Source organism: Agrilus planipennis, unplaced genomic scaffold (assembly GCF_000699045.2).
Source record: "Agrilus planipennis isolate EAB-ADULT unplaced genomic scaffold, Apla_2.0 scaffold75, whole genome shotgun sequence".
Classification (NCBI taxonomy): domain Eukaryota; kingdom Metazoa; phylum Arthropoda; class Insecta; order Coleoptera; family Buprestidae; genus Agrilus; species Agrilus planipennis.
Window position 1 is genome coordinate 569,868 of NW_020439028.1, and position 14,082 is coordinate 583,949.

General features: G+C 30.6%; 2 protein-coding genes and 1 long non-coding RNA gene across 6 annotated transcripts in view; all 3 read right to left on the reverse strand.

The window, feature by feature from the left end:
* Positions 1 to 872: 872 nt before the first annotated feature.
* LOC108736023 (molybdenum cofactor biosynthesis protein 1) lies at positions 873 to 8,275 on the reverse strand. Of its 4 annotated transcripts, XM_018468289.1 has the most exons (8): positions 7,747 to 8,197; positions 7,528 to 7,630; positions 6,248 to 6,415; positions 4,285 to 4,533; positions 4,010 to 4,212; positions 2,350 to 2,581; positions 2,164 to 2,228; positions 1,435 to 1,507 (listed from the first exon to the last, which is right to left on the reverse strand). In XM_018468289.1, the coding sequence occupies exons 1-7, from the start codon at positions 7,828 to 7,830 to the stop codon at positions 2,173 to 2,175; spliced, it is 1,095 nt and encodes a 364-aa protein (XP_018323791.1). In that variant the 5' UTR covers positions 7,831 to 8,197; the 3' UTR covers positions 1,435 to 1,507; positions 2,164 to 2,172. The 4 variants fall into 4 exon arrangements, with proteins under 4 accessions (XP_018323788.1, XP_018323789.1, XP_018323791.1 ...); XM_018468286.1 differs by lacking the exon at positions 2,164 to 2,228 and having other exon boundaries at positions 873 to 1,507; positions 7,747 to 8,212; XM_018468288.1 differs by lacking the exon at positions 1,435 to 1,507 and having other exon boundaries at positions 2,160 to 2,228; positions 7,747 to 8,195.
* A 2,481-nt stretch (positions 8,276 to 10,756) lies between these two features.
* On the reverse strand, positions 10,757 to 11,433 carry LOC108736024. Its single transcript, XR_001937663.2, has 2 exons — positions 10,947 to 11,433; positions 10,757 to 10,825 (listed from the first exon to the last, which is right to left on the reverse strand). It is a non-coding gene; the product is annotated as an uncharacterized LOC108736024 (long non-coding RNA).
* Positions 11,434 to 12,664: 1,231 nt separating this feature from the next.
* LOC108735990 (protein draper) overlaps positions 12,665 to 14,082 on the reverse strand; it is a 41,467-nt gene continuing 40,049 nt past the window's right edge. The window contains exons 11-12 of the mRNA XM_025976448.1: positions 13,372 to 13,698; positions 12,665 to 12,882 (exon numbers count right to left, since the gene is read on the reverse strand). Of these exons, the coding sequence (XP_025832233.1) occupies positions 12,689 to 12,882; positions 13,372 to 13,698 (521 nt within the window). The 3' untranslated portion in view covers positions 12,665 to 12,688. The remainder of the gene's footprint in view (positions 12,883 to 13,371; positions 13,699 to 14,082) is intronic.

Consider the following 14,082-nt stretch of genomic DNA (forward strand, 5'->3'; position numbering starts at 1 on the left):
GTTACACCTGAGGAACTAGATGTTTTAAGATGTTAAGATTTATCAATTTATCGTTGTTGTGATTTGTTAGAGCAGGTGAAATCATGCACAATTGTGGCTAATTTTAATACTTAAATGATGTTTTTTGTGATTATCATTTTACTATGGACGTTTCATAAATTGTATATCTTGTAAATAAACCAAAAGATTTGTTTATTAAAATATATCTATCATTTATAAATAAAATAATTGAAGAAAATTTAAATAATATAACTTATTGAAAAAGAAAATTTCATAAAAAAGTTGTATAAAATATTTGTCATTTGTGTCAGTAATTAACTAAATTAATGATTTAAATTTGCACATTTTACGTCTTGTTCGTAGGGAAAAATTGAGAGTGCCTCTGGTCGACTATGATCGATCAACAATCACCTCATGATCGACCATCGATGTGTTGGTTATACGTCTCATATATGTTAATGCTATTATAAGTATTGTTTGTCTGCAGACATAATATGCGTTGTATTTCACTAGTACCTTGGAGTCTTACGCACACGTTCGGTAATTGGGCACGCTTTTAAGCTTAATTATCAAAATAGAGATAGAAACAATCGTTTGCTATCTCACTTAAAGTTGGCCAGTGACAGTTCAGTTACAGGTCCTTGAAATGTAGGAGTATTACATATATAGAAAATACAGTGGATTAAAAATGAGGAGGCATTGGGAAAAATAGAACAGAAGAGGCTGATGGTATGGAGGAGCAGAGTAAGACCCTAGATTAAGTTATTTACTGTTCGCAGATAGTTAGGGATGTGAAATGTTGTTAGGAGTGGAGATGCGTACTAGTCTCCGCTAACGAACTTGTGATGATGACAAATTTAAATATAGTAAGATACTATTATCAAAAATAATAATCTATTCAAAAATTATTTACACACCATAATATTACATTTGTTTTATTCCACAACAATATCACTTACCAATTGTTTTTTATATTCACCACTTGAACCCCCACTTTTTTCTAGTAAATATATATCACCTATAACGATATCTTTGCTGACTGCTTTGCACATATCGTATACCGTAAGAGCAGCAACAGCGGCACCAGTTAATGCTTCCATTTCAACTCCTGTTTTTGCTTCGCACTTGACCGTTGCAATAATTTTTATTAAGTTTTCACCTTCGTCTAACGTTATATTAAGTTTAACGTTAGTCAGTGCAATATTGTGACACAAAGGAATAAGTTCGGATGTTTTTTTAGCAGCAGTTATACCTGCTACTTGTGCAACGTTTAAAACGTCCCCTTTTTTTAAACTATTCTCTTTTATAAGCTTTACAATGCAGTCATTAACATATACAGAAGCTGTCGCGGTAGCGCTTCTTATAGTAGATTTTTTAATTGAAATGTCAACCATACTTGCTTTACCTTGTTCATCAATGTGACTAAAGTTACTATTGGTAGAGTAATAACGGAAACTATGCATATGAACACTTGACGGCAATCTTTTGCAATTCATATTACTTCTTTCTGAAAAATAAATCATATTAATTTCAATATTGCGACAGTGCTTGAAGAAGTAAGTAACAAATATTCAATTTAATCTCGTACAGTTAATTAAAAAAGTGAAATATAAGTACAACTGTTACTTGCCAATCATATGTATGTCATTAGCAATAAATATGAGTAGATGCATGGTGATATACTGTAAATAATCTACTAGTATAATTAGTGCTCAATATGCCTGACAAAGCCACTTTTATGTAATAAAACGATTCTTATAATCTTAGAATTTAATAGCTAGTGAAAAGTGTCTTAATCAACATACGACGAACGATTCGAATGTTTTATTAAGATTTAAAAAATTGTTTCTGTTGTTGAATAAGTTTTAGAGTAATTTGAACTTTTTAAATTGGCATTCCGCTACATACGAAGCACTCGGTATACAGCGTGAAAGTTGCAAAGAATACTTTCCCTTATATTTTAAATAATAAGTTCCGAAACAAACGCAAACATTCCATACCAAACAAAGTAACTGATTTTATACTTTCGGCAATAATATTCATTTACACGATAATTGTATCTTTAACAAAGTCATTTGTTTAATAATGATAGTGTTGAAGCACCAGATATAATCAAAGTTTATAATTTTGTTTTTTTTGAAAATTGGTTATGTTCATACCTACTAATTATGGTTATCCTCCTATTAGTATCATAGGTCTATTTTCCATATTTAATAGATTTAACATGCCTGTAAAAAATTATATAAAAAACTAGTACAAAATAGACCGAGTTATCATGAACTATATGTCCCTTTGAGCATCTTTTTAATTTCAAAAATAGTTGAAATAATGTTTAATAAAATTTTTCACCTGCGTGTTGTTTCTTTTTCCTCTTAACAGCTGCTGAAATTAAAGTTACAAGATCGTCGTCACTGCAACCTGCTCGGAGAGCGTCTCTTAAGGAAATTTCAGTATTTCCAAAAAGGCAAACTTTTAAATTTCCATCTGCTGTAATTCGTAATCTGTTGCAGCTTCCACAGAAATGTTCGGACATTGAAGTTATAAACCCTATTTGCCCAAGATGACCCGGAATCTTCCACGCCTAAAATGTTTTAAAAAAAGCAATGCCTGATTACCAAATATTCCATATTCAAATCTTGCCAAAATTTTCGCTAAAGCCGAAACCGGATTCATGATTTCAGCACAGCAATAGGTATGTAATTTTTTCTAGTTTATGTTATGAAATACGGATAGATGAATACTACGACGAAATGTGATTAATTTTAAATTTAAACGAATTAGTTTAAAATTGCCATTTTAAAATTACCATTAATAAATACGTATAATAAAAGTGTTTTTCAAAGTTTGAGTATTTATATAAGAAGAATTTTACTGATACTTGATCGAAGTACATAGTTAACGTTAGCATTATTTTTATTAAGTATATATGTTTATATTTTTCCTGGGAATACTGTTAAAAATAATATATTGGCTTTAAAAAATAAGTATGACAAAGGGGAGGGGTATAACACCTGCATGACCAAATGTAATGGAGGGGAAGGGGATGGACCCAAAAAGTGGCAGAAACAATGTGACGTAATATACATATGAATCGCCCCTTATAGAAATTGAGCAGCAACACAGAGAAGTAAATATTAGGAAGGGAATTAGACAAAAATGCACCTTGCTATCGATAATTTTTAATCTGTATATTGAAGATGCGGTTAATATTTATTATAAAATATTTATTAAAGCCAGAACAGATAGATGAACACAGGCAAAAGCTCAGTATCCTAAAAGAAAATATTTTTGAGTGTTTTATTTCCATCAGCTACTAATGCTAATCTTATGTAGTAGGATCATTGTAAATGACCGCATGGGCCAAAGCTCTGTTGAGTTTTCGAATAAAAATTACGTGAAACGTCATTATTGTTTTCTTTTATGATTCTTTAATTAGGCAGTTTTACAAAAGTTACACCATTAATGTAGTGTTGGGTCCGTGTCGAGATGTAAGTCATAAATGTTGACATGCGAATTGGCAAAGTAAAACGTAGCCCACTCGGGGGGGGGGGGGGGCGTATAGGCAGTAGTTACAAAATGTAAATACCCCAGACAGATATTCGGAAACCTAACGATTGTAGTGATACTTTACACTTCAAAAGAAAACAATCAACCTACTATGAAATCAGTAATAACTTTTGGACTAATCGTAACAAAACAAAACCGGTAGAATTTATAGTTTCCATTTCTTACTAATTCTAATTACATATGAATAAAAAAATTCCATAAAAATACGGCTTATTCCCTACTTTTTTGATGCCTGTAACTATCCCAAACGTTCATGCCGTAAAATATGCTGATGCGTTTTCTTGTTATTCCCATAAGTATCGTATTTTTTGAAGAAAATCTACTACCACCACAGTAGTTAATTGCAATTGTAGTTTACTCTTTACTAGACGTATCCGCGTTAATAACACGTGATGGTTTGTTTCAGGAAAAAATTTTATTTTGAAATTTCAGAATTATATACCTTTGACGTATCGTTTGGTCCATTTTCAAGAGGATAAATTTCAGGCCATTTTAACTTGATATTTGCTATAATATCATTGTAAGAAATCATTTTTCCCATTTCCCATTTGTTTCCGGTAAAAGGCATATATTCAATAAATCTTACATCCAATTTTTTATCTTTGGTTAACTTTACAAAATCGCAAACTTCATTTTCATTAAAGCCTACAATTATAAATCAATTTCAATTAAAAAACAATGATTAATATAAATGAATTTTACTTATTAAAAACAAACCTTTAATAACAACACAATTAATTTTAACAGGACTGTATCCTAGTTGCAAGGCGAGGTCTATTCCCATCATCACGCGTTCCCATCCTTTTCTGCGGGTTATTGTTTCAAATTTATTTTTATTAAGTGTATCTAAGCTTATGTTTAAATTATCTAAACCAGCCCTTTGAAGATAAGCAAGTTTCTTTGTCAGCACGACTCCATTTGTTGTTAATGCTATGTTCTCCAGACCTTCTATGCATTTTAACTTGGCTGCAAATAGAACTTAATTGTAAAAATAGGTATAAGGGCGTTTTCAAAAAATTAGTGCCCCTCAATCTGTGCTGAATTTACAAAAACATTTTCTCCACGTAAATTACCACTTGTGCCTATTGTATGAATTAATTTCGCTCCACCTCCCATGCGGAGAAACATAAAAACTGGCCTAATGCATTGCTTTACTTAACTTCACAACATTGCAATTTTCAAATGTCTCCAATTGATCACTGTACATGTGCACAAATAGCTAATTATCGTCACATCTTATTACAGATTTAGAACAAACAAAATAGCTCAAACTCCAACGCCAAAACACGACACTTTAGTTTTCAGTTCACTTAGGTAAGTCCCTGAAAAAAGTAATCTTGTTACCGAAAAGTGCTTCGGACAACCAAAGTGTCGTGTTTTGGCGTTGGGGTTTGAGCTATTTTGTTTGTTCTACAACAACCGCCAAAGTTTCTCCAATTTTCATTTTTTTTTTATTACAGATTGTTTTATGTGTAGGTACTCAGCAAATTATGCAAGAGAAGCTAAGAATATCAAGTCACTTACTTTTCATTTTTTTCTTTTACGTGAAAACAAATACCGCTTTTTGCATTAATTCATTTGAATATCATTTATCGATTATATCAATGTTTCAAAGGAATTGTAAGAAAATTAGACACCTGTTATAAATACATAAATCAGTGTCAAGCTTTGGAAAAGTGGGTCGAAATATTTTCCACGTATGAAGAACGTTATCAAAAACTTTTGAAGATGATTTTAAGATACTTTTTATTTCATTATTGTTTCAAACGTACAATTCTATTTGAATATTCTCCATTATTTTACATTTTTGAAAACACAAATGATTCAAATATTAGCTGAATTAGGTCCGTTATTAAAAAAAAAAGGTTTAATGCCATGCTTTGCAATTTTTNGAAGATTGGCTTAGGATAGCAAAGAGTAGTAGAGGTGCTTGTCCAACCAGTCTTCAAATATTCTCCATTATTTTACATTTTTGAAAACACAAATTATTCAAATATCAGGTGAATTAGGTCCGTTATTAAAAAAAAAGGTTTAATGCCATGCCTAGCAATTTTTTTTCAATAGAAACATTGGCGCATTAAAATAATTTCATCAAACAAGTTAGCCCCGTCATTTTCGAAATAAATTCATATAATTTTTTTATTATATAAGAAAAAATTATATTGATGCGTCAATTTGTTTCTGTCGATAACAAATTTTGCGAGGCAGCATACTACAGCACATTAGAACATAACTCTTTTTTTATTTGGCGGGGCTAAGTTGCTGAACTGGAGGGCACTAAAAACAATAATAAATATTATCATCATCCGCCATTTTGGTACCAACCAATAGCAATGATAGCTGCAACCAGGAATATGCCTGTCAGTTCATCAGTTATTCACTTAGAAGTGAATTGAATTGAATTGAAATAAAAGTACAAAGTGTAGTTATTTCTGTTTATTTTGAAATATATTTATAGTTAATTTTTATTATAGATAGCTAGTAAGTTTATATTATCTATGGCCAAGGTCAACTATTGTATATCTATCTACGGCCAGGACCCAAAATGGTGGATGATTATTAATAAAAGTTTTTCAAGTCAGGTGTCGATTAGTATCATGACAACCGTCTTTTTAAGCTTTTCAAAAATATTACCAAATATTTTCCTACCGACTCCCTCAATTTAATTATATTTAATTACCAATTATGTCCACTAAATCTTTCCTTAAAGTTGGCTCTCCACCAGTAAGTCTAATTTTTCTTACGCCCTGTTCTACAAAAAGTCTAGCTATTTTTACTATTTCATCGGTACTCATTAAGTCTTCTGATGGTGTTAATTGCACTCCTTCTTCAGGCATGCAATAACCACCTAAAATTAATGTGTAACTACATATGCATAGTGATATAAAAAATTTACATTTATTTATATATAAAACTAAATATGATAGGTTTTCTCTAAACCCACCCACTGCTACGGATCTTACACAAATGTACAGAGTTGGCAAATTTCAACATAGGACAACTCGATAACTATTATATGAGATACAAAAAAATTATGGCGGCTAGTGGATCCGTTTTTTGATACAAATTTATTGGTATTTTCAATAACTTGCTATTGTCCTTTCTTTTCGAGTTATAAACCAAAGTTGAAAATTTCGAATTATGATATAAACTTGTACATAGTTAGCTATGCTTTAGTTAAAAAGATAATTTTTCCTCTTTTCAGTTATAAAATATGTCGGGTCGCATTCGATAGATAAGCAATTAATTGGCGGATTTGCCCTAAGGCCCAGTAGGCCCGGGCCTAGGGCGGCCAGATATTAAGGACGGCAAATCGTGCCTAAAAAAATCACTGATGATAACAAGAAATAACTCAACAAACCGTTTTGAATGTTTTATTTAACTGTCCAATCATCCCTGAAACCTCGGAAAATATTATAAACTAGCTTTATAAGGTAGCTTTTAGTTAAACAATTTTCTGTTAACGGCTGCATGTTTTCTTGCCCCTGAAGAGGGGTCAAGCGACGGGGTTGGTACGTAGGCGAGAGAGAACTTTTTACTTCTGCTCTTCTGCTTCATTATTTCCTAGAGCAATCTGATGGGGTGCATTTGTGCAATTTTGCTAGAGTTCGAAAATATTTCAAAATTTGTTCGCAATTTGTCGATTAATATATCTTCCTTTTTAACTGGGGGAAGCAGCTTAATATAATTTACCTCCCTGCCCATTGGCAAGCAAACGTCATTAAAATTTAGAAAACTTTTTTATCTACAAAAAGAATCATGTGATTTACCAGGTAGGTAGTCCATGCTACCTGTTTTTTTTTTTAAATCAAAATAACTAAATGAATATACTAGAATAATGATCACGAAAAGCAGTTTGCCATCACACCTAGTTAAAAATAAATTGTGGAAATGCTTTTATTCAGTTAAGCAAAAGTTTAATGTTTAGGCACCTACCTATTTAAATATATTAATACTTACAACGTAAATTACACCTTTCTGTTAATGAAATTCGTAAATACGAATGCTGTCTTCCAAAATTATCAAGAAGTGGACTATCTTTGAGTAATTCATTCTTTTGAACCTAACAAAAAAGATATTATGTACATGCAAGTAAATTTTAGTTTTGAGATACGTAAAATTAGTAAGTATGGAAATAAAATATAATAATAAAGAAGTATTTATAAAGGAAATGCTTACTTTAACATGCAGTCTGCACTCAACTATTTTGTATATTTCTAACAACTTTCGATTTAGCCGACCTGCCCTAACTGAACAATACATTTCACTAAATTCAATAATATATTATTTACACTTTTACGAAATCAATATATACATAAATAAAATTGTTTACCCCGATTTTGATAATAGTAAATATGTTAATATTGGTCATAAAATCTTTTTCAACATAATTATGATTATTTTTGTAAATACTGATAATTCATGCAGATACAACACGTTAAAAATTGTTTATCTAAAATTTAATAACGTTCCAATACCAAGTATTACAATGTGATAACTAACATCAGAATTAACGCTTAAAAGAACTCCTGTAAATGATAATTTTTGTTTTTATACAGTTATTTTTTAATTATTGTATTTTCGGATGTTAATTATTAATTTAACGTTTCTAGGTTAGGTTATAGTCGTTTAATTAATGTGTAAAAGCGGCGATAATAGCATTCCTTTAAGGTAATTTAAATTTTTCATTGTCCAAAGGTCAAAAAGTTATCCAAGTACTAAGTAGTAATGTTCGGACAGTTCGAATACATTCATAGGATATATTAGGATATACCTACACTTGCGAAATCCTCACTTCTTCTTTTTAGTCATAGATCATAGATAATACATATACAAAGGGAAAGAGATCCATTCTTGTCATTACTCACAGACATAATAAAAACGTTGAAGTTATCGGTTGGAGGTTTATCGAAACCACCAAACGAGGATTGCAATTTTGATCTTATTAGACCTCATAAGGATGTCGTAAGCAGTCTCTATAAATTACTGATCAAACCGAAGAGCGAGTTTATGTTATTTCTAATTTTTTAAGTTAAGGTGGGTAACAGTTACCTTCTTCCCCTCCAAACCTTAAATATTTGATTAATTGCTTTTATACATTTACCAGACGACTATTGTAACCATTGAATAATTCATTTTACTGGGTAAAGGCATTCAACTTATACATATATTATCTGCAGCCCCAATGATGCACTATTATACAGCAATATTTTTGTTTATAAACAATTATTAAAAATGTTTTCTCCCATCATAAATTTACTACTTTTATCTATTGAAATGGTCTCTATTACCATTTCTTTTTTTGTTACAATAAAGAAACTTGAACAAATTTTAAAAAAATATACACCAGTCTTTATACGGAAGAGTAAGAGCTTTGCTTACTTTTGTTGACAAGGGGAAGCGGGGGCTAAAAATTACTAAAATTTTGCTTATGTAATAAACGGCTGGAATAATGAATACTGCGAATTAATAGGAAACGATTGCTAACTTCGGGTTCTTTTTTACCACTTTTCAAATGTGGACGAGCAAAATTTTTTTTGCAATGGTTCAAGCCAATTTAAATTTATACGATATTTGCACGGCATGTGTTTTAACGAAAATGTGTTTTTGGGAAAGCAAAGAAAATAATTAACAATTTTGTCTTTTTTAACCAATTTTAAAATTTGGACAAGCTCATTTTCGCTCTGCAGTACCAATTTAACAATGAATTTGTGAAGAAACATGGTAATGATCTCCATGAATAGTTACATCCAATATCCGCCTCTTTTAAAATTTTAATGAATATACGCCGAAAATTAACAAATAAGTGCGTTTATTCACTGTATTTGTATAATTTACTGCATTTGTTTTCGTTGATTAATTTGCCTAAGTTCAACGAAAGACATAATAATCTTTGGTTTATAACTCAAAAAATAAAAAGAATAAAGTAGGACAGTCACGTTATTTATTTTACGTCACAAAACAACAAAAAAAGAGACAAAATAACAAATGTTATAAAATGATATATTTTAATTGTCCTGCAGAATTAAAAATAGTTATAACAACGAACTAAAATATATGTATGTACAAAAAATTGTTAAAATTTCTCATAGAACTATGCAGTACGTAGTACATCATTCATTATTAAAGTTTTAATTAAAAAAAATACATACAATTTGTTCGCTTTACATTACAAAACACAAAGACATATATAACACGTAGAAATCGACAAAAAGTTATTGGCTTAATATCACATACCGCAACCGTTACTTGCAAAATAATATTATTTTTAAGCTTGGATCTACACAGAAATTAAATGACAATGAAAATTTTAATTTCTAAATGGAGATAATTCTAATATTAATATACGAAATGAAGGTATTCTATGGCTACTTTTTTGATGTGTAACATCTTACCGTTCGGTATATGCGCATGTGGTTTAATTTTGTAAAATGCGTAACCGGAAATTAAAGGGGGGAAGCAAGCTGCATTCGCTATAATACGTTGTGAAATAATTATTTACGATATATATTAATTAATTTTAGGTGTTATATTAAAATAGAAAGTCAGTCCAATTCTAATATTTTCACAAAAAATTTAATCATCAACGTTTGATGTTAATTCAATTTAATCTCGTACAGTTAATTAAAAAAGTGAAATATAAGTACAACTGTTACTTGCCAATCATATGTATGTCATTAGCAATAAATATGAGTAGATGCATGGTGATATACTGTAAATAATCTACTAGTATAATTAGTGCTCAATATGCCTGACAAAGCCACTTTTATGTAATAAAACGATTCTTATAATCTTAGAATTTAATAGCTAGTGAAAAGTGTCTTAATCAACATACGACGAACGATTCGAATGTTTTATTAAGATTTAAAAAATTGTTTCTGTTGTTGAATAAGTTTTAGAGTAATTTGAACTTTTTAAATTGGCATTCCGCTACATACGAAGCACTCGGTATACAGCGTGAAAGTTGCAAAGAATACTTTCCCTTATATTTTAAATAATAAGTTCCGAAACAAACGCAAACATTCCATACCAAACAAAGTAACTGATTTTATACTTTCGGCAATAATATTCATTTACACGATAATTGTATCTTTAACAAAGTCATTTGTTTAATAATGATAGTGTTGAAGCACCAGATATAATCAAAGTTTATAATTTTGTTTTTTTTGAAAATTGGTTATGTTCATACCTACTAATTATGGTTATCCTCCTATTAGTATCATAGGTCTATTTTCCATATTTAATAGATTTAACATGCCTGTAAAAAATTATATAAAAAACTAGTACAAAATAGACCGAGTTATCATGAACTATATGTCCCTTTGAGCATCTTTTTAATTTCAAAAATAGTTGAAATAATGTTTAATAAAATTTTTCACCTGCGTGTTGTTTCTTTTTCCTCTTAACAGCTGCTGAAATTAAAGTTACAAGATCGTCGTCACTGCAACCTGCTCGGAGAGCGTCTCTTAAGGAAATTTCAGTATTTCCAAAAAGGCAAACTTTTAAATTTCCATCTGCTGTAATTCGTAATCTGTTGCAGCTTCCACAGAAATGTTCGGACATTGAAGTTATAAACCCTATTTGCCCAAGATGACCCGGAATCTTCCACGCCTAAAATGTTTTAAAAAAAGCAATGCCTGATTACCAAATATTCCATATTCAAATCTTGCCAAAATTTTCGCTAAAGCCGAAACCGGATTCATGATTTCAGCACAGCAATAGGTATGTAATTTTTTCTAGTTTATGTTATGAAATACGGATAGATGAATACTACGACGAAATGTGATTAATTTTAAATTTAAACGAATTAGTTTAAAATTGCCATTTTAAAATTACCATTAATAAATACGTATAATAAAAGTGTTTTTCAAAGTTTGAGTATTTATATAAGAAGAANATGTTAAAATAGGACACTGTCTCGAGCAGTCTTTGCTGTTCCAACCAGCTTTACATTCACACTCACCAGTCCATGGATGGCACACCTCCGTATTATCCCCCTATTTCTTGTCTGGAACTGTCTAAAATTTTCTATTTTTTTTATTTTTAATTCCTCTAAATCATCCATTTTTCGTTTTTGTACGACTGCTAGAATCGTGGTCTGTTTTATGTTTTAATTCTTTCAAATAAAAGTCATTGGCACTTCTTACGAAATGAATTAGTTTCTAGTTTATGTCAATATTTTTTAAACATACATACAATTTAGACATTTTTTCGAAGTGAGTTAGTTTAATATGAAATATTATTCTGAAAATTCATATTTGAATTTTATACCCACTACACGCTACCTCCATGTTTTTATTCTGTTATGAAAAGCTACTGAATCATAGACCCGCCTTTGTGCCATGAGCGATTTTTCAATTAAATCAGGATTTCTTTATTAATTGAAAAACTTCTTCCAGCAAATGCATTTCCATGAGATAAAATTGAAATTATTTTCAAAGAACTAGCATGCTCTTTGAATTTTGAAGAAATACAAACTTCATGAAATTATTTTTCTATTGAGTCACAGGGCAGAAGAGTGACATTTCATTTGTTTAAAGATCCCACTTCTATACTTGCAAACGATTAATTCGAAAAAGATTGTTAAAGATGTATGTTTGGAGTACTGTAATACTTATAATAAGTAGAGATATGTTGTTCACACAATCTCTATCACGAATGTAAACTATTTTTACTAAACCACAAACAAAAATGATTCAAATGGAAGATAATTTTGATACAATACGAAGAAAAATATCACTACTACGATTTCTCGAGCAAAACTATTCTCAATATTTCCAGGAAGTACTGGTAGTTCTTCGAAATATTTTAAAACGTAAGTTTGTTGGGGTTTAAATGAATTTAATTGGTGCATTTTCTTAGGGGATGTAACTTATTTAAATTTTAAAGAAATGGAAGGAATAGACCTGGGTCCTACAAAAAATATGGGAAATTCGGCAAAAGAAATATTGTTTTGAATTGAATTTTTAATAATTCTCTGACTGGGAAAATTTCCCTGACATTCCCTGACCTGTTCTTGACAAAAAAATCCCTGACATTTCCCGGTTTTCCAGATATATACATAATGCTCATATTATTTTATTCAGCAATAAATGTTAAAACTATTATCATTTTTTAATTACTAACCTTTTGTATTGCAATCGTCGCCTGTAATGGAACTGCTGGGATTACTCATTCGTTGTCTTTCTAAACTCATATTGTTCTTTTTTGCAAGATTATTTCGAATATGAGTGGTATTATTAAGTAACCCTACGTCATCTTTCTCTTTCAGCGGCAAAGGATATGTGTAACTAGGATTATCGAAGTGATTTCGATCTAAAATATGAAATCATTCTATGTGTCTTATGGAACGCAAATGGTAGGTATATATAATTATAAATAACAAATTATCGAACGCCTTTTTGCAACCGCACTGAAATTTATACAATAAGTACTAAGAAAAAAATTACATATTTTTCCCGAATATGAATGTGACATTTTCTACTTGTCATGGAATATGAAGATTGGCTTAGGATAGCAAAGAGTAGTAGAGGTGCTTGTCCGACCAGTCTTCAAACTAACGTCCATGTGATGAATACAAATCAGACATTCCATGTCAAATTAAACCCTAGGTTGTCAGATTACAATCTTGTCTAGTAATAAGGATTTGTTTTTTAGAAACGATGAGGTTTTTCAGCGAAATTTTTCGTGGAAGTACGAATAATAACAAAAAATTCTTCCGCATAAATTATAGAAGAAAAAAATTGTTACAAACTGCATAGCATTGGATAATAATAAAAAACTTATTAAATGTAGTAGTCCAACCTGTTGTTAGTGCTTGTGAATCAGCGATGTACTGAACGTGAGCAATTTCCGTTTTCAAATTTGATACTCGTCTTCTGTAGTAAAACCAAATTGTGATAATGACACTTAGTAACACCAGAGCTAATATGGTGCCAGTAACAACAAATACCCATGATCCTCCACTCGAATCATACTCAGAAACAACACGGGCGTACAATAAATCTGTGCATTTTTCTCCACCGAACCCATGCTTGCAGACGCATCCTTTAACTGGATGACATAGGAAATTGTCATTATCACATTCACACGGATCCATGCAATGGTCTCCATAATATCCTTCTGGGCAAACTGAAAGAAATTAAAAATATATGTCACCTAATAAATGTTTATCATGAAATATTATTCTGAAAATTCATTTCTTGAATTCTTTTTTGCCCACTACACACTTCCTCAAATTAATGAATTTTCAGAATAATATTTCATATTAAACTAACTCACTTCTAAAGATGTCTAAAAAATTGTATGTATGTTTAAACATAGTATATATTAGTTCGACGGATTTGTGACCTAATAAGTACGGTTTGTCGTTGTTGCTGTTGTCATCTCTCGTAGCTTAGTGGTCAAAGCATTGGCGCGTAAAGCCAAAGAGCCCGGGTTCGATTCCCGGCGGGGGTGTGACAACAGCAACAAATTTTTCCTCATTAATTTGAGGAAGTGTGTAGTGGGCAAAAA